Genomic DNA, 19,649 nt, shown 5'->3' with positions numbered 1-19,649 from the left:
ACATTCTTGTCCCTCATGTAATCGTTGCCCCCCTCTCTCGCACACTGTAAAATCTGACAAGTTGGCTTTACTTAAAAAAATCTTGGAAACACATCACTTAGAAAAAAGTAAATGAATCAAAGTATTACTCTTAATTTATGTTGACATTGTAACTAGTTGTTACGTTTAATTACAATTTAGTATTTCGTAATATTTACTTAATTTCATGAAGTTGTTACAACTTAAATATGACAAGTTGCTGGTTGCAAACTAGTCAATCATATTTGACTTTTCTTATGTTAACAAAGAGAACTCACATTTCTCCTAACTTCATCATCAGCAAAATCCTCTTAGTTATGATCAGGTTAAGACAGACTAACTTGGTTTTAAAAAAAAAAACTGCTAAAATTTAGAAAGGTTATTAGAAGTTAATAGTCATTTCTCAGTTGCAACAACTTAGAAATGACTATTACCTCATAAATTAAGTACTTATTTCAAGTTAACTTAACAATTAGATATGAGGTAAACATAAATTAAGTTTAATAGTTATATTTACTTTGATTTTTCAAGGCAATTGGTCTCCAAGATTATTTTAAGTAAGATCAACTTGACAAATTTTACAATGGAAGCACACACATACATCTTTCCCTTTTCCCCCAAGACAATTGTGTTGCTGTCTCTCTATTGTGGAAGCCGGTCATTTCCACATGTGTGTTGGCCATAAAAAAGCAAAGAGCCGACTAAAAGCATCCCTTTCCTGGCTAGCAGGGTCACAATTTGTCTCATATAAACACAGGACACACCTTAGCCCAACAGTTTTCACATATCCTTCTGACCCTCTTACCTCCCAAAGTGCTTCTCTTTCCACTGACACAGGATACCGATGACTAAACGCTAGAAAAAGCTGCCTGTCGTTCTTTGATATTTCCACGCAGAAAAGTCGAAGAGAGTAACATAACACTCATTTGGGGTCTTGTTATTAGACTTTCAGTGAACTTTAAGGGAGTTTTTTGCGTGAAAAAGTCTGAAAACAGAGCTGGACACCGAGGCTAGTGTCTTTTGTGTCTCTCAACGTGCCTCGCGCTGGGTTTCCCTAGCATTGTCATGACAACAGTGTGTACGCACCGACACTGGCCGCTGAAAACAATACACCCACGAAGATTTGAGTCGTGTGCTAGCTAGCAACTTTCAGACGTTTCTAAAAAGTTAGCCCAACCGCACAAATAGAAGAAGAGCGACGACTGATATTATCTTATTTCTCTCTAGCGAAGAACAAGTGCACAAGTGTCTAATGGAGACAAAAAAGAAGTGTAGCCCACCAAGATGCATTCATTGTCGTACCTTCTCCACGAAGAAATCTTCCTTTTCCTTCCCGGACCGTGTCGGAGCTAGCAACCGCCAAATTCGCTTTAATGGCGTTGCTCAAAAGTTTTAAGTTTGTCACACCGGTACTGACATTTTCTAAGTACGTGTCTCGTGGTGAATACTAGTACTACACGACATGTGAGGAACAACGTCCAGCGGTAAGTTTTTCTCCGCCCAGACTCAACTCTTCTGTCTGCTCCTATCAAAGGATGCTTTGCTCCGCCTCACTCAACCCTGAAGATAAATCACACTAATCCAAGAGATTTATAGATTGTGTCTCTGAAACAGGATGTATTTTGCCCTGAAGATCTTTAAGGATATGACTGAGACTTAGGCTACTTATAGGCCTACCTATGATCAGTGGTGGAATATAATTAAGTACATTAACTCAAGTAGTCTTCTGTACTTAAGTAGGGCTACAAATCTGAGGTAGGCCTACTTACTTTAGTATTTCTTTTCATGTCAATTTATATTTTCACTCTACTACATTTCAAAGGGAAATATGGTACTTTTTACTCCACTACATTTATCTGAATGCTTTAATTACTTAACAGATAAAGATTTTTTTCCACAAAAAACATAAAACAGTTGTGTGCGTTAATTGCGTTAGTTTTTCTCTATTTTTCTATTAGGGTGTTTTTTATAATTCTGAGTTTTGGGGGCTGTATTGTTTGTTTTAAGTTTTCTGCATTTACATTTTAATTTTAATACTTTAAGTACTTTTTCATGAAAATACTTACTTACATTTACTTATGTAAAATTTCAGTGCAGGATTTAAACTTGTAACAGAGTATTTTTACAATGTGGTATCAGTATCAGTACTTTTTTACCAAAGCAAGGGAGGCAGTGGGTGCATAATTTCTTCGCTCCTGTGTTTGTTTGCCGGTTTTGGGATGAATAAATCAAAAGAAATGCAGAACCTTTGGACAATGGACTTCCTATTTGGGCTACATCACATGTCCATGGTGTGTCAGTGGCCCTCTGATTTCATGTTTATGTCTGATTTTGATCTTATCAACAAGTGGCCACTATGTGGTTGTATTTTAACTGTTTAATTTATAATCAAAATATTGTCACAATACACTATTTTTTTATGGGAAAGGGTTTTGAGTGAGTAGGCTAATGCATTCAGGTAATATGGGACAACAGTTTTTCATGTATAGTTAGGTTACCTTGATGATTTAATTCATAGATGACTGAACATATAAATGGATTTAAGTTTAAAAAAACAAACTGTCCCATTTCACCTCAGGCTATACTAACTGTCCCATTTTACCTGAGCTGTCTCTCAAAAAAAAACTTTGGATGTGTTTGAACATCCAAAGTTTCTAAAGTGTTTTACTTGGCAACATGTTTTATTTTTAAGAAAAATAGCAGTGATACATAACAACTTCTATTCTGCAGATAGTCATCAGAATTATAGCTGGGGTTTGTTGTAATCTTTTAAAGGGTTTCCCAGTTACCTGACTTCACCCTAAGGTTGTAATTCGTATCGAATCACTTATCCAACAACAAGGCCTGGATTCATTGTATTTTCTAGAGTGGTTCAAACACACATCCAAGTGCATTCTGGCGACTGATTGCACACAGGAAAATTACCTTAATAAGACATTAATAGGTTTTTAGACTTTGGTCTGCTATCTCATTATTCAAGAATAGCCTACCAACCCTGTTGATATTGGCCTAATCCTCTGAACTTCCCCGGTTCAAACAACCCGGGTGACACCGGCATTACCAGAGATAATCCAGACTCACTGAATGTTTCACATGCTACTCTTTATCCTAATGAAATTTTAATTTCACTCGTGGTTTAAAAGGAATAGAAGACTGTTCTCTTTGGTAAACAAAATGATATGGTAAAATTAAATTCTCAATAAATTAGATTCTGTGGGCAGCTTAATTTCTTGTTGACCTATAGTAATAAATAAGGAAAAGAAAAATTCTCAATATTTTATGTCTAAACTACAATTAGAAGGACAGAAAAGTGAAGTGTCCCTTTAAAGAATGGCTTTAATACAATACAACACTAACCTATATCGTACATACATTCATAAAGTGAATCCTAGTTATGTTCGGTACTGTAGCTTTAACATTGTATGAAGCAATAGGTCATATGTACACTGAGCAACAACAACAGTTGGAGTGGCTGTACGAATAGCAGTATATGACATTATGTGATATTATATGTATGTATATTATATGGATTTTTGCATGTGATATAATATGATATGATATTATATGATATGATACGATATCATATCATATCATATCATATCATATCATATCATATCATATCATATCATATCATATCATTTTATATGATATGATATACTGTTATTCATCCATTGTAAGAGGAACATATTCGTTAAACACCAATATTACTTTTTGTCAGTGCTCCTATTTATATAGGCATATTTTCTCTTTGCATATGATCCCTATCACCTGCATAATAAACTGTATTAGTCCTGTATCATATCAGCATTGTTGGATGCTTTATACTAAACTAAAACTAGTCTCCATTGTTCAAACTGACATGGCAGATTCCATCTAAACATTTACAAATGAATAGCTTCTCCTTCCACATTGAATTGGTATTTTTTTATTATTAAAAAAATGGAATTCACCAATTGAAGGCATGAACCAAAAAGTGTCCCCCATTATCTGAATCCACCCTATCACTTTAGAAACATTTCAATGAAAGCTTGTAGAGAACATGAATATTCCCAAGATGTGAAATGATCTGCTTTTATTGTAAATATATCCATACCCACAAACAGTGATGATATAGAAAGGTCAAAATCAGATGACTTAAATTTTGTGCCACTAGATGACACTAGAGTGCCTTTATGTGACTCTGGTCTGAGATGTAAAAGGGGGATCTATTCTGAGATTTGAAACTCAAGATTTAAATCTAGCCACAGATATATATATATATATTTTAAATAATATTTGCTAAAAAAAAAATATGAAAGATCAACACAATGTAAAATATCTATTTTAGTGAGACATAATACACAGTGTATTTTGTTTTTCAAAGGTGACGACATTGGTTACCCGGATATCCTAGTTGAAAATTTCCTTGTTGCACATGGGTAATGGAGTTTTCTACCATGACATTCTTGAATGACTTTTACGTACGTTTACGTGCGTTCGCAAGCAGTAAGCAACCGCCCACTACGCATTTGGCGTACGGGTGTTCTGTATTTGCTCCTTGGAGATTCCCCTTCCTTCCTGGGCTGTTTGAGGTAAACCTACGCGGTCGCATCAGTCTCCAGAATACCCGACGGAGAGAAAATAAACTGTACATGTCCGCGTTAGTCACAAGTGTCTGAAACATGGAGCGGCAGCGGACAGCGCGAAGCTAAAGCCTGGAGAGGTTACGGTGGCTAAAGTCCAAACCCGGGGAAGAACTTATCGTCTCGATGGCTGTGAAAAGTTAACGCACAGACGAGCGAAAAACAGCAATAATTCCCCTCCGACCGACTTGAGGTAAGAATAACCGACGTGTGAGTGGACTTCACGAAGTACACAGCTGTCGAACAGCGTCGATAACGTCGATCAAATGACTGAATAAGAGTGTCTTTGTTTACAAGGTCCCCGGCGTCCTCGTCTCGAGCTGTCTCAATGGGATTGTTGAGAGTTTTCATCTGGCTGCATCGTATAGCTAGTGTCAGTGTTAGTGACAGGGCTCACAGGCTTACAGTTTGGCCATAAATAGATTGATTATGTGACAGTACCTGTTATTTAAACGTGGGTTCACATAAAGCCTGTGGAGCTCTGTCTACTGAGGCTGCTTCACTCCATAGAGCAGCATGATACAATAACAACATGGACATTTTTCTTCTTCTTGTCTGTTTAGGGGTAGTTGTATGGGTCAGAGGGCAAGGTCAGGTAGATGAAGTGAGATACTAGACACTTATCAGCTTGGACACTTAAGCAGGATGGATGATATGTGACCTGGGGCCCGAACTCTACTCATCCAATGTGTGAATGTTTTGCTTTAGAGTTAGCATCAAAATAAAATCTTATGTGTTCGGTTGAGAGTGAACTTACAGAGTGTAGTCCAGGGATACTCAACTTGCTTTGCTCGGGGGCCACTTTTGCGAAATAACAGGAGACCAGGGGCTAGTCGCAGCAGTCCCATATATGCTTCTAGCAATTTAGGACATCTCTAAGATTGTAGCACATTTCTAGGATTTTAGGATGCTTCTAGCATTTTTGGGTTGCTTCTAGGATTTAAGAAATGATCTAGGATTTTTGCATCTTTCCAGGATTTTAGAACATTTCTAGAATTCTAGGGTGTTTCTAGGATTTCAGTACGTTTCTAGGATTTTAGGGCATTTCTAGAATTGTAGAACGTTTCTTGGATTTTTGGGCACTTACAGGACGTTTTAGGATGTTTCCAGGATTTTAAGAAATTTCTAGAATTGTATGACATTTCTTGGATTTTTGGACGGTCCACGATTTTAGGACAGTTCTACGATTTTAGGACAAGGCTAAGCTAAGACCTATGTCAGTGGGGTATGTCAAGCTCTGTTTTTACGCTGTTTCATGCACCCTGGTACCTCATCTATACTTTAAATACAAAATCAATTTCCTGTGTGAATCACTTTATTTTTGTTGTTAATTAGAAAATGGTTTGGGGGGCCACCCGGCACACTATCAGGGGCTATATTTGGCCCACGAGCCGTAAATTGAGTATCACTGGTGTAGTCTAATCATTCGTGTTCTACTTTGTGAATATCCACTGGAGGGAAAACAAGTTTGTGACAGGCAGCCAGGACATTTTGGGTGGTGTAGAAATGACAACTTACAATGTACCGTGAAATCAGCTCACATCCTCCCTTTCCCTTCTTCCCCCTCTATGTCCCTGGAGAATAGAAATGAAATCCAATCTTTCCCTCTCCCTGGCACTGACTGTGTCAGCTGCTGTATCTGTGGGTGCTGACTTGCAGAGGGACAGGTGGCCTGTGGACAGGTGCACCCTTAACAAAGAAGGTTTGCAGTCCTCTGACTGTGTAGGAGCTGTTTTCTTCCACATCAGTGTAGTGTCTGCAGCTGCAATATAACAATCCCACGATAACACTCTGTTTTTCCCCGCTTTGTTATTCTGAATGTGCTGTTTTGTGGTTAGACCAAACTGAAACCACCCAAATGTGATTGCACAACCTATTTGCTTCTGGTCACTGTGGGGAGTTTCATGATGAATACAAGTAAGCTGTTTGTGCACTGTCTTCAGACACTGATGACCGGTCTAGCCATGCACTCTGGAACTGGGGTCGGACCTATCTGGAACTGTGTTACACATCTTATCCTGTTGTGTTCTCTGGAATTCCAGTGGAGTGGAAGTCAAGTTTACCAGACAAACCAGTTTCAGTCTCAATTCATTTAACAAGGGAACAGAAACAGGAGTCATGCTCGGAGCTGTGCATTCAGAACACACCCTTAGTGTGAAACCAGGCAGAGCTCCAGACGAATGACTGGCCTTCTTGACCTGCAATAGTTCGTGGCTAATGGTTAACCCACTGCTGTGAGTGCAGGGAAGGATGCTTAGAAAAATGTGTGGTATGAGCATTTTGATGTCATGGTTAGGCCTGTGCTTTATGCATTGCTGCCTGTGAATTCAAAGAGAGGGATATGAGGGATCAGAAAAGAGGTCAGCAAAGTGATATGAAGTGGAAGAGAGAGGAGAGGGAAAGTTTGAAGGCTTATCTCAGTAATGTGCAGGGACAGTTGAGCAATGATGAGTGTTGCAGTCACCCTCTATCTTCTATTTAACCCTTTGCTTCCCCCTTCAGCAGTAACCATGTTTGCTTGCTTTCTCAAGAAACAGCTGAAAAATATGGAGAAACTTAGGGGCTGTTTGTTATTTATGAGAGTGGAGGCTGTGGTGCAAAAAGGGGGAGGCATGTCAAATAATTTTTTAAGCACTGCAAAGGGACTCATTTTATTATTGTGGCTTATTGCAGGGGCATACTACTTTAAATGGCTGCATTTTGTATGTATTTAAACAAAATCATACATGTGTTTTTTTTAAAAAATCACAAAAAATTACACCATTTATCCCAACCAGAAACTGTAAAAACAAAACTTATCATAGGATTTTCATATTTCTGATGTGGGATAACCAAATCTAAGTTTAAAGTAGTGATATATCACTTTATTCTGCATGTCTCATTTAGATTTTTGTCTTTATTTATTTAAGTTTTATAATTTTCAAATAGTTCTTCCCATTTTAAAGTTATTTTCAGGTCATTTTCTTCATCATCTTTTACTAATTTCTTGCAGTGTATGGGACACTTTTCACCAAGTTGGTCATTCCGTCTGAGCGCAGCACAAGAAAAACTGATGATTAACTGTGTTTTATAGGTTTAACTTTTAACTTTCAAATCAAGGGTGAGTAATTTATGGTGGAGATAGGGTCATGCATTTTCCCAAGTTACTCAAGAAGGCTCTAGGAAAAATATTAGCTTTGGGAAGGGTAAAAAAAAAAAAAAAAATCAAACCGCAGCCACCCTCTGCCTCTGATAAATAGAGAACAGTCCCTTAGGCTAATAGACAATTTTGTAATATTTGTGACATGTGATGTGGTTGTGTCCAGGCTAATTCTGACACCTATCACCAGTCACTACACTGGGATCCTATTCACATTAACAAGTTAGATCTCTGTGACTCGATTGAGGTTTATTTAAATCTCTTGAATGCAGCCTCCCAGCTTTTCCCTGATCGCCACCTCCAGTGCGCATGCGCCCTGCTGACACTCCAGTAATCCGCTGTTATAGGGGGAGATTGCATCCTCCGTCCACTGCGCTCACGCTACCAGTGAGGGAGAATTAAGGAAAAAAATAGAGAATAGATACATAAAACGGGACCAAATGGAAACGTTTAATACCGGCTTCCTGGGATGGGGCCGCTTTACACTATGAGCAGGCGACAGCGGGACCGGACCGAGGATGTGTCTTAAGACAGTATATACTGGAAATATGAGATGATCGCAGGCTGGGATGGACCCGGCGGAAGATGGTGATATTTGCGATTGAGTGCTGCTTCCTGGATTCTTCTCGGTTATTTTCTTAAGCGTTTATTCCGCCTCTTGCACGAGCCTCGGTGCCGCTGTGTGGACCACCTTTTTTATACACTTTGCAGTGCTGTTGTTGAGCTCAAATCGAAGCCCATATGCGTGAGAAGTGATCACGAAACATCCACAGGATCTTGACACCTAAACTGAAGCCCATGTGATCCTTGCGTCCATCAGCTGCGTGTAGAATAAAGCAAAAAAACAAACCGCCCTCCTTAGACTTTTACCTCAGGGTTTTTTGCAAGATAGTACTCGTCAAACATGTATGCAAACTGGATGGTGCTTGTTTCCATCAGCTGCTTCGCCTGTTCAGAGACTTGCCATGACAGGCTCGCAAGTCCACATGAATCTCAAGTTGATGAACTAGACTGGCCGGCCTCGGCGGTGGGATCAGACAGAAATTAAGCTGTCTCTCTCAGACAGCGGAAACTCGGATCATCTCCCGGCGTTGCGCTGGCAGCAGAGCACCGCAGACTCAAACGGAACATCCCTCTCCTATTCTGTCGGATATTACACACAACTTGAGGGCTGAGCTGCAAACATTTTCATGCTGTTGGAAGTTGAAAGAGCAGCTCCGTGTCTTCTGATGAGTTCATGTGAGTGGAAATCTAAAAAAAATTCAGCAAATACCAGAAGTGTTTTCAAACCCCTGAGAAAGCCCTCCTCCCTAAGGGGTTTCAAACATGGCGTTTTATCCAGTTGGGAGAAACGCAGCTGGGGTGTTCTACTGGTAAACTTCCCCAGCAGCTGTTAGTCAGACTGGATGTCTGAAAGATGAGACTTGGATGTTAGCATACTTGCAATTTTGCCAACACCCTTCCCAGCAAATGCATTGATTCCCTCCAGTGCCCACATTGTATTCTGTGGATGTATTGACTCTTATCCCGGCTGATCACCATGCTGTTGTGCCGTCCTGGATGTTTTGTTTCTTAGGTGTACAGTTCAGCTGCTGAGATGCTGAAAGATGCACCACACCTTTTCCTGCTTTTCTCTAACTGATTGATTCGAGCATGTGCAACGGAAAGAGGACCCAAGCATGAGACTGCACAGACTGAGGCGATGTGTCAGACTGATTGCAGGTGGAATTAAGAGTGGCACTATGGACGACATGGTGCAGTGTTACAAGTCTTCAAGAGAGACAATCACGAGCCTTTGCTGTGAGAAAATTGTATTTTCACCTCTCTGAGACCAACTGCTGAATGGGAATCAGCGCTCTGCGCATCAAATTTCAATTGAGAACTTCTTCTTCCCACATGCACTGTGGGATATCCAGCCTGCATACTTGGCCACCTGCAAGTTGCGCTTGTTTTTTGAGTGCCCTTATCTTGGAGTCCCTGTTGCTGTGGTTTTTGTTTGTTTTCTCTCTAGCGCCCTCAGAGGTCTTTTGCTGGAGGAAATTCTTCCTGTTTATAGACGAAAGTTGTTAACAGGAAGTTTACAGCAAATACAAACACATGATCGTGGTCTTAACAAGCCCTTTAGTCTCAGTGTGTTTGTCTCAGTACAAGTGTGGATACCTGGAGCTCTAGGGAAAAGCAGAACAAATCTCCCAACAGAGTGCATTCAGAGACTGATTTCCTATCGCAGTGGTGATGGGGAGCTCAGCCTCGTCTCTCACTGCAGAGACCGAGTCAGACCATGGCTTCCGCAGCACCCCATACCCGTCGTCACCCCCTGTGGGCTGGCTCAGGAACAGCCACAGCAGCCCAGTGTGGGGCACCACCTTCATCACACGTCAGCAGCAGCACCCTCTGCCTCACCGCGAGCGCAGGTAAGAGCCACCACTGCTGCAGGGTGCCAACACATTTCTCAGATGGGTGCACTCGGGGCACAGAGCAGCAGGCCGGCCTGGCTTGGCCAGTTGTTGGGGAAGTCGCCGGAGAAGTGAGACGGGGTGTTGTATTACACAGGAATGCTGCCATTTAAAGCTGGGAGCGTACAAACTGGCATTATTCTGTTTGCTGATCTTGTCTTGGCTTCAGTATTTGGGGCGCTGTGTTGCAAACTGACACCGTTCATCGTACTTCATAGGTACTACTTTCTCTTTCATAGGCTTTTAGAAACGATTACGAAGGATTCAATAACCTCACAGTGATGAATCAAATCCCTGTTTCACCAAAGCTTATCTAATCAAAGTCTGTATTTTTCATGTTTTTTATGATGCACCCAAAATCTGACTAAGCCGGATTTTTAAAACCAAAATCCAACCCTATTGGTTCCTCCTTGCACAGCTGTACAGTATGTGCTACACTTTTATGCAACGCTGAGTGGATTGCCTGGACAGATAGATTGACCTGACCTCTGTGAGCCCAATGAAAAGCAGCCCGAGGGTAATTAGAGGATGAGTTTTGCTGTCATGCCTTTTATCAGGCTTCAAGACGAGCTTTGATTTATTAATTCTGGAAATGATTAAATACAGTGGATTGATTTCCTTGTGGCTGTGGTATTGTTTCACTCACATCGTTGTTTACTGTGAATAGAGGCTCTTTAGTTTGCTAGTCAATACTGGAAAGTTTTCAGACTGTGACCTATAAAAAGTTTCTCCAAGAACAAACTTCTTATTGAGCTAGCTGTGTAATTGAGCGAGGTTTAGCCGAGCAAACTATTTGCGGAAGAGACACGCTATTCATATACGCTGTTTTGTCAGTATTGACTGCATGAAAAAGATATATTCAGTTACTGTATCTACAAGAAAGACTGTGCAGCAGTAATCCATTGTTCCAGTCATTGCCTTCTGAGTCATTGTCAACACAGCGAAAGGCCTTTCAGCAGAACGTGTTAGAAGCTATTTGAATGTGCAGCTCATCCAGCAGTTTTTGACTGACTTTCCTCCAAAAGGATGATCGCCTCAACCGCCCTCACAGAAACTTGTTCAGAAGCATTTCCAGTTTTCCTTCAGCTTTTTGGGTCATGTCTCCCGGAACGAGAATAGGCAGTTGTTATCGACCGCCTGTAGTGTATTGAAGTTGTTGCTGAGTCACTCAGGGCATCATGGTCCGGTTGTTAGTTATTGATTTTCAGAGAGCCCGATCACATTTCCCCACAATGGATGTCATTATTTATTCAGCAACGGTCTCCAGTTGGGCTTTCATCTTTCTTGATTCCTGCCCGCCGCTGTCAATGCTTTCCTCGCAGTTGCTCTACATTTAACAGTTAAGGCTGGCTGCTGTTGCTCACTCTTGTGAGAGTTTTAAGATATAGATGGTTTTAGCCCATGCTTAAACACAGTTCCATCAACCATAGCTGCATGCATGGGGGTCACGCATGTATAGCTCAGACTGTCAGTGTAGTTTTACATCATACAACTTGTTTTTCTATTCAGCAGACTCTTCCATTGTGCATCTCTGTAGCAACAAGCCTCTGCCTCCATCACCAATCAGACTCCACCCTCAGTCAGCTGAACACGTAAACACAGGCAGACACACAGAGATATACAGCGCACACCGTCTCAGTCTACTGCTGGGAGGCACAGAGGGACACACACACATCTTCTGACAATAGATGTTTTAGAAACGCTGTGCAGTAGCACTTGGAACATGCCCTCTTATCTACCCCCCCCCTCTCTTTTGCACGCACTCACTAGCAGTCTCCCGCACATATACACATTGCTGTGTGAGCCTAACAACGTTAGGCAAGCTTTGCTGAGCTGTGACAGAGCATGAAATATAGAAACAACAGAACACTATGAGCCCAGCTTAACTTCAGCCGCTCTCATACGCTTTATTCTCTAATATATTGTCCTATAAAACACTTTCTTTTTCCTTGTTTTTCTTAGCTCGGAGACTGCATGAACAGTCTTGTCCTTGGGTAATTTCAATTTGTTTTCATCCAGCAGCAACCCATTGACTTTGGGAAGTGTTTGTGTGCACTGAATTAGTACCTCAACTGTGAAGTTTCACTCAAGATAACAACACACTCAGCAGACAAAGATATGCAACAGCGGTGTAGTTGTGTAAGCTACAATGTTTCATACTTTTGAAATCTTCATATTTTCTTCATTTGAATAGCAGCACAGTGCAGTTTTATCGCTATATTTTGGTGAAGGGATGACGTATTTTGTAGGCCAACCAGGAGGTAAGCATCGCACTGATTCCGTCGTCAAAAACCTTTTTGATTGGGATTTTCGGTTGTCGCCAAAAATAAGCTCCGAACACAAGTTTTTGAGACTTAAACGTTTTGTTCACCATGATAATCTTCTTAGATGAATACCACTTTTGTGTGTTTTGAAACATAAATTAAATCACCAGAACTAAAAAGGCATTGTTTGGCTATACAAACTACATTGTGGTTGCACGTATTACACGTCACCACTACAAATACTGTAAAAACACGTCAAAACATGATCCAAAAATATTATAAAGACATAAATGTACAAGTTCAAGGGTGACTCTGTGAAGCTGTACAGGCGGACAAGTGGTTTTAATGAGTTTCTGTGTCCGGTGTGATGACGTCTTACGTCCCCGACAAACACTGATTTACCCACTTGTTAGCAACCGCCTTTTTTAAGACGAGTAAAACCTTAAAAGTTCAAAAATCGGGTTTAAGCGGACGTGTTTTATGTTGCAGAACAAAACATCTAAATATATTTAGCCTGTGTTAACCACAGACCTTATTTAGGGCATTTTACCGAAAACCCATTCAAAAAACCCTTAGACTTTTGGACGAGGTAAACAGACAGTTAGACCACCAAATCAAAAATATATATTTTTCCTCTTACCTGTTTACTTGTTTTGGTTTGACTTTCTGAGTGTTGGAGATATCAGCTGTAGAGTTGTCTGTCTCCTCTTGAATGTAATGGAAATAGATAGCACTCAGTTTGTGATCCTCAAAGTGCCAAAAAATATATTAGAAAAACTCAACAGCTGTGTTTGGTAAAATTCACATTTAAAATGATACCAGTGCCTCAAATTTGATACCAGTACCCAACAGTATGCTTTTCTGGTTACTTTTGTCTCAACAATATACAATACAAAAATATAATAACAAACATTTCATTTTTGAAGACACCACAGTTAATGAGCAATTCTGCTGTGACTGAGCTCCATGGCCAGGTTCCCGGCTTCAGGGCACTCTGGGATGTCTCAACCACCTCTCTGAACCCGTCTGGCACCATGAAGCCCTCAGAGGCCAGCCTCGGGAGTTCCAGTGGCTGGCTTTGTGGTTCTGCTGCCTCCTGTTTGAACCTTCTCACCCAGGTGCTCTTAGGTATCAGAATTTGGCGCCAATTAATTTAACATGAATCAGTACTAAGTAGTTCTGATGTAATTCTGTAGGTACCTTCAAAAGTACCAAGTTTGGCATCCAACACTACTCAACAGCAATATGTCTTTCCAGAAAGCATGGACAGGTTACTTAAGATAATCCACAGACCTTGTTGCGACCAGTTTTATGGAGGAACTATTTTCTTTCACCCACCAACAGTATCACTGCGAAGACGAAAGCCTGCGTCTGTTGACAGCTCGACTTGCACCACCGAGCTAGTTATTGTTACTGCTCAGCCGAGGAGGACACCACTAATGTTTACATCTCACACTGTCTTGAGTATGAGTAAATTCACACTTATGTGGTGATACAGTTTGCGAGTGTAGTTCGTTAGAAAGAGCATAGTTTCTATATGAAACCGCTTACAGCAAAGTCTGCGGATTATCTTGAGTAACCAGATTTCTAGAAAGAGACATTGCTGTTGAGTTTTTCAAATGTAATTTTTTTGGTGCTTTAGCTCCATAAGCCGTGTTTTATCTGGTTCCATTATATTTGAGAGAAGGCAGACATTTCTACAGCTGATATCTTAACTCACATCAAAACAATCGAGATTGACGAATGCCAATAAAGTAAGAGGAAAAATATGTACGTTTTAATTTGGGGTGAACTGTCCCAGTAACAATGGAAGTGTGTTTAATGTTATCACAGCCCCACAACGCTGGTTTGTTCCTTTGCACATGGCCTTTAGCGCCCTTTAAGTTAGTGTCTGCTCTCTCCAGAGTCGATCCCAGAGTCTCCACTGTCCCAGCATGATTGATGATGGCGTTTATCGCAGCTCCATTCGCTGGCTCTCCTCCCTTTAATTGGATTAAAACGGGTCCACTTGGATTCTACCAGCTTGGTCACCGGCCGTGTTTATGTCTGAATTATTTCAGCACGTCCTCCCTCGCTGTTGCCTGTCTGATGAAGACAGGGCCACGTGAGGACAGTCCGCGAGCCACCAGAATAGATCTGGCACGCAGGCTTTGTCTCACAGTGTGGCAAGTCTTCTAGAAAACACAGCATTGATGCAGCAAGGAAAAAACTAGCCTATTGGCACTGAAACTGACATGCTTCCAGATCCCCCCACTCTTGTTGCCATGGAAATCTGTAGCATATGTTCAGTAACCTAATTCCATCGGGCCCTAGATAAGACCGCACATGGTAACCTGGCATCCTCACACACACACACAAAAGAAACAGGCAAATTACACCTCTGGAAGAATACCATATAACCAGCTGATTATTCATGACAGTGTGTAGTGATGTCACGTAGAAGCCAGTGAGCTAGAAACCTCAAGGCAAGTGGTCTGCCCTCCAGGTTTAAATTTGTGCCTTGGAAACAGGAAGTAAAACTACACTGTGTGCTGCCTGTCTGAGAAGTTCCCCTCTGGCCGAAGGCAGCGCTGTGTCAGCAGTGCTCCTGCCCTCAAGGTTTGGGTGCCCGAAGTAACTCCAGATAAGCACAGTGGCAGCGGCGGAAGCACCCTGCCCCTGCCATTACTTCCTTATTCTTCCTCCCCGACTCTAGAGCTTCCTGCCAGCTTCCTGCCCGCTCTCACTTTGCTCTGTGCTACTGATGTCTGCTGAATGCCAGTCAGACAGTTTCTTCTTTTTAAAGATTCAAATGTCTGAAGCTGTCTCCACCGTTGACAGATTCACTTGTCAAAAATGGGCACTGGTTGTGAAATATTCACCGAGGGCACAGCTTAGAGGTCAGAAGCTACTGTTATTTTTTCAGTTTTCTTTTCTCGTCTTTTGACCAGTATTTGCATCCCTTGTGTCTTCAGTCTCTTATCCAGCAGAAAAGACTTTTGGCTCCTATCTTATGTTGAAAATAGATCTGGGTTATGAGGTCTTGATCATGAGAGGTGTGTGATCATCTGGGTCAGGCTTTCATAAAAACAACTTTACGTAATAAACATCATAACCAAACCCAGATATCCTCATGCATGGCGTAACTCTGACACATAACGTTTAGGCTGCACAACAGCACCCTTGTTTAACACCCTTCTTTTGATTTTCCATTTCAATACTGTATAAAAGGAATTGTTAACTTGCCCTGCCCTGGGGCCACTTTTGCAAAATGACTGGAGGCCAGGCACCAGTTAATAAACACATTAATAATGTCTCATAATATAAATGAATTGCCTGTTTTGAGTTTTGGGTGTTTGCTGTCCTCACTCATCTTTGCCAAGAGGCAAATCCAGTCACAGCCCTCTACAGGTCAGGTGTACGCAGGGGATTTAAATATCACTGGTGTGTAGCCCAAGGGTTTTGCAATATGGAGAAAATTAGATATCACACAGTCATTTTTTATCATATACCTCTATTGATATTGCGACAATATTGTGGGATTACCTATTGGTGCTTTCATAAAATATTTTTTCCCCCACGTAATTAGAATGTATGTATCACAGGGTGGGTAATAAATCTGTTAGTCCAGTCAGAGGTGGTCAGGTCTGATCGATGGATGAGAGGAACAGCTGCTTCAGAGGTGGTGAAAGCAAACTTTTAGACCCAAGCGCAATTAAGGATAAAGTTTCACTTTCACTGTGCCTGGCATTGTGCTGCTCCGTGTCAGCCCAGAGCATGCTCTGCACTCTGAGAGTGTGGTGAATGAATATCCGAATGGTATATATAATCCAGCAGTGCTCCTAATGAACTGTCAAGCTTTAAAAATATTAAATTAAATTATGGTGGCAGATGTTCTAATCGTGGCAGTTTAATCGCCACAAATAAGTAAATGTGTGGGAAACCCTGATTTACATAATGAGATTTTTGATAAACAATCATCAGCATTGTGGATATAATGACTTAATGGGTTAAAGATAAATAATAGAACAGCAAGAGCATGCTGATATAACATTACTTTACTGTAACGCAGCCTTTACAACCAGGAAAACACATCATTTACGATATTTACACCCAAATCTAAGAAGATATCCGGTCTCATATCAGGATATCAGTATAATATTATTATACTGCCCAGCCCTAGTATAGCCTCAGAAGTGTTTATTGGTGGATTATCTCGACCTAAGGTCACTTTTATGAAAGACCTTTCGTCATTTGCTCTGCGAGGAGTAGTCTGTGCCAAAACAATGATATTTTATAATCTATTCTGTCTCAAAAAGTCTCATTAAAAAGTGTCCTGCTTAGTGTCACTGCTTCAAAACTTCCTCAATTATCTTGTTGTGCTGTCCCCTGTGACTTAAGTCTTCACTGTCACCAATCCCTTGTTTCACTTCATCAAGTCTCAGCATGTCAGAGTAGAAACTCTTTATCTGCCGCTTTAGTCTGGGCTCTCGAAACAACGCCTCAGATGAATTAGTGGCTCAGCTCCATGGTGTTTGTTATAACGTATTCATTCTGGAGACCTGTCAGGGTTGAGTAATGAGTCATATTCATGCCACAGCATATACCCAGCAGGTAGAAGTGAGGCTGTTACAGTTGATCCACAAGTCTTTGACCCTGACTCATCAGCTCCTTTGATAGACAGGCAGGGAGGAACGCTTGTTTGGGGAAAATTACTTTTAAGCGAAAAGGTTGCTCCCATCTCAGAAGCAAGAAAACATCCCACAATGAAGTAATAAACAAAATCTTCTGCCAGTAAAACAGCTGCAGACAAACTACATTCATTCCTAAAGGGGCAAAATAAATTCCCAGGAGGTTTCCTCAAGTGTGCTAAAGAATGTGTGAAAGTGCTGATCTTATCCCTGTCACTGAAGTTTGCAGGGTGCGTTCAGATGCAGCAGAATGTTTCGACATTCATTATCCTTTTTTTTACGGCTTGTCTGATCCGAGGCCATATTAGCCTCTGATAAGTGTCATTTTTTTTAATAACAAGCTGCGCTCTGTTAAACAAGAATCACCACTCATTTGGCATCATCACTCTGTCTGCTAGCGATGTTTGCATGGATGAAGTAAAATACATAAAAAGCACAAGCAGCGATGCCAGTGCTGTGAAAACCCTGGGTATTACCCCTGCAGCTGGTGGTTATAAAAATCACTCCCTGCTTCCCTGTCACTGCTAGAGCTGCATCTATTAAACGGGTTCATCATCAAGCGCACAGTAAATGAGACATTTTTCTAACATAAACATTTTATAAGCGACAGCGTATACGTCTCCAGCTATCTCACTGTGTTCACTCAAGACTGTGCCTGTAAATATTTATCACAAGAGTGACTCACTTTATTTGAGTGTGTTTGTGTGTGGGGGCTACATGTGCAGCCCGTCTCGCAAAGTGAGTTCAGCACAGTCAGGCGTCCATGAGCCATCCAGCCTCGCACAGCCTGTTAGTAATTGCTGATAACTGATGTTGCAGAGCAAAAAGTTCAAATAACAAATAAAATACTTTATCAACAGATCAAGTGTAGCAGCGTGTTTAATATGAGACGAGACTTTTATTTCTTAAAGGGAAAGTTTGCCCCTGAATCAAAAATACATATGTTTTTTTCCTCTCACCTTTAGTGCTGTTTATCACTTTAGATTGTTTTGGTGTGAGTTGCAGAGTGTTGCAGTTATCAGCCATAGAGATGTCTGCCATCTCTCCAAAATAATGGGATGAGAAGGTACTCAGCTTGTGGTGCTCAGAGTGAAAAAAAAAACATTTGAAAAACTTAAAAAGCAATGTCTATTCCAGAAATCATGACCCGGTTACTCAAGTAAATCTACAGACCTTGTGAGAAGTTTCATGTAGGAACTATTTTCCTTGTACTATGTCAGCCACACCGTGCAGTAGGAAGCATGTATCCACTCATAGACAAGAGGCTTGCGCCTGTAAAAGTACAAGATGCAAACATGGCATCCTCTCCAGCTGAGCTAAGTATAATGTTAACTGGCTCAGTGGTTTTAAGTAAGCAAACAGTGGATTTATGTTTCCTTCTTTGCAGTAATACAGTTAGCAGTACTAGTTTGGTAGAAACAAAAGAGTTCCTACATGAAACTGCTCACAACAAGCTGTAGATTATCCTGAGTGATGGGCTCATGATTTCTGGAAAGAGCCATGGCTTCTGTTTCTTTTGTATGTGCTTTGAGCACCACAAACTGAGTGCCATCTAGTTCCATTGTATTGGAGAGAAAGCAGACATCTCTACAGCCAATATCTCCAACACTCAGCAACTAGCACCAAAAAAAATTTAGATTAATAATTAGCACTACAGGTAAGAGTAAAAAATGTGTATTTTCAATTTGGAGTTAACTGTCCCTTTAATACCTTTGGTTCATCACTCGATTAATACATTTAAGTGCATTACAAGACATTGTTAGATAACACTGAGGCAAACAGGAATCACTTTGCAGTGTTAACATTGAGGCAAGATAGTATGTGATTATTTGCAGTATTGAGTCCTCCACTGACCATTTATAAAGCTTAATTGCCCCTATATGGGTGTCTCAGAGTTGATTTAACCAGCAGCCCAAATACCCAATAGCTAATGATCTTAGTTCTTATTAAAGTCAGTTTTTTGTATGCCAAGTATGTTGTCATATCAGGAAGTTCTTTTGTTATGTTGCTCCCAGAGACACATAGCACGTACACACACATTAGTCTAACGGGCAACAACAGTATTGAGTAGACAATACATTTGTATTAAGGTATCCTGTTTGGTTACTTGTGTTTACAGCTGAGCCATTGAGAAACAGCACAGAGAGTCACAAGATGAGCTGTCATGGAAACCTCTGTGTGACACTCACTGTGCGCTGACTGACAGGCCATGTGTTACATAAAATCTGTGAAGTGCTGACTAACTCTTTTTGTGTTGTAGCTTAGTTTAATATCAGGATTAATTCATCAGGCAGCCAGTTAAGTGTTTCACTTGTTGAGAAAGAATTAGTATTTTGACATTTTTGTCCTTTTTGGTGTTCTTTCATTTTTAATCATGTTCTTTGTTTTTAGATTTGTGTGGGACTAAAGGCGTATCTGTACCACACAGTGCAGTACATCAGATACAATAAAGCTAAAATAGATCTGACATTTCGAAAACA

General features: G+C 40.8%; 2 protein-coding genes across 5 annotated transcripts in view; one reads left to right on the top strand and one right to left on the bottom strand.

The window, feature by feature from the left end:
• Positions 1-1,533, bottom strand: part of ankfn1b (ankyrin repeat and fibronectin type III domain containing 1b) — a 170,350-nt gene extending 168,817 nt beyond the window's left edge. For both annotated transcript variants that reach the window (XM_042507254.2, XM_088070305.1), the window contains exon 1: positions 1,321-1,533. The gene's annotated coding sequence lies outside the window, so the exon portion shown is untranslated. The remainder of the gene's footprint in view (positions 1-1,320) is intronic.
• Positions 1,534-4,554: 3,021 nt separating this feature from the next.
• The window catches only part of capn15 (calpain 15), a 54,657-nt gene continuing 39,562 nt past the window's right edge, over positions 4,555-19,649 (top strand). Inside the window, exon 1 of one of the 3 annotated variants that reach the window (XM_042507273.2) lies at positions 4,555-4,833. Coding sequence is in view for 1 of the 3 variants with exons in the window: in XM_088069637.1 (XP_087925763.1) it covers positions 10,015-10,193 (179 nt within the window). In the remaining 2 variants the exon portion in view is untranslated. The other 2 variants (XM_088069638.1, XM_088069637.1) reach the window with 2 other exon arrangements.

Source organism: Plectropomus leopardus, chromosome 19 (genome assembly GCF_026936395.1).
Source record: "Plectropomus leopardus strain MGB_pleo_1.0 chromosome 19, ASM2693639v1, whole genome shotgun sequence".
NCBI classification, from domain to species: Eukaryota; Metazoa; Chordata; class Actinopteri; order Perciformes; family Serranidae; genus Plectropomus; species Plectropomus leopardus.
This window is presented reverse-complemented; position numbering and strand designations above follow the sequence as displayed.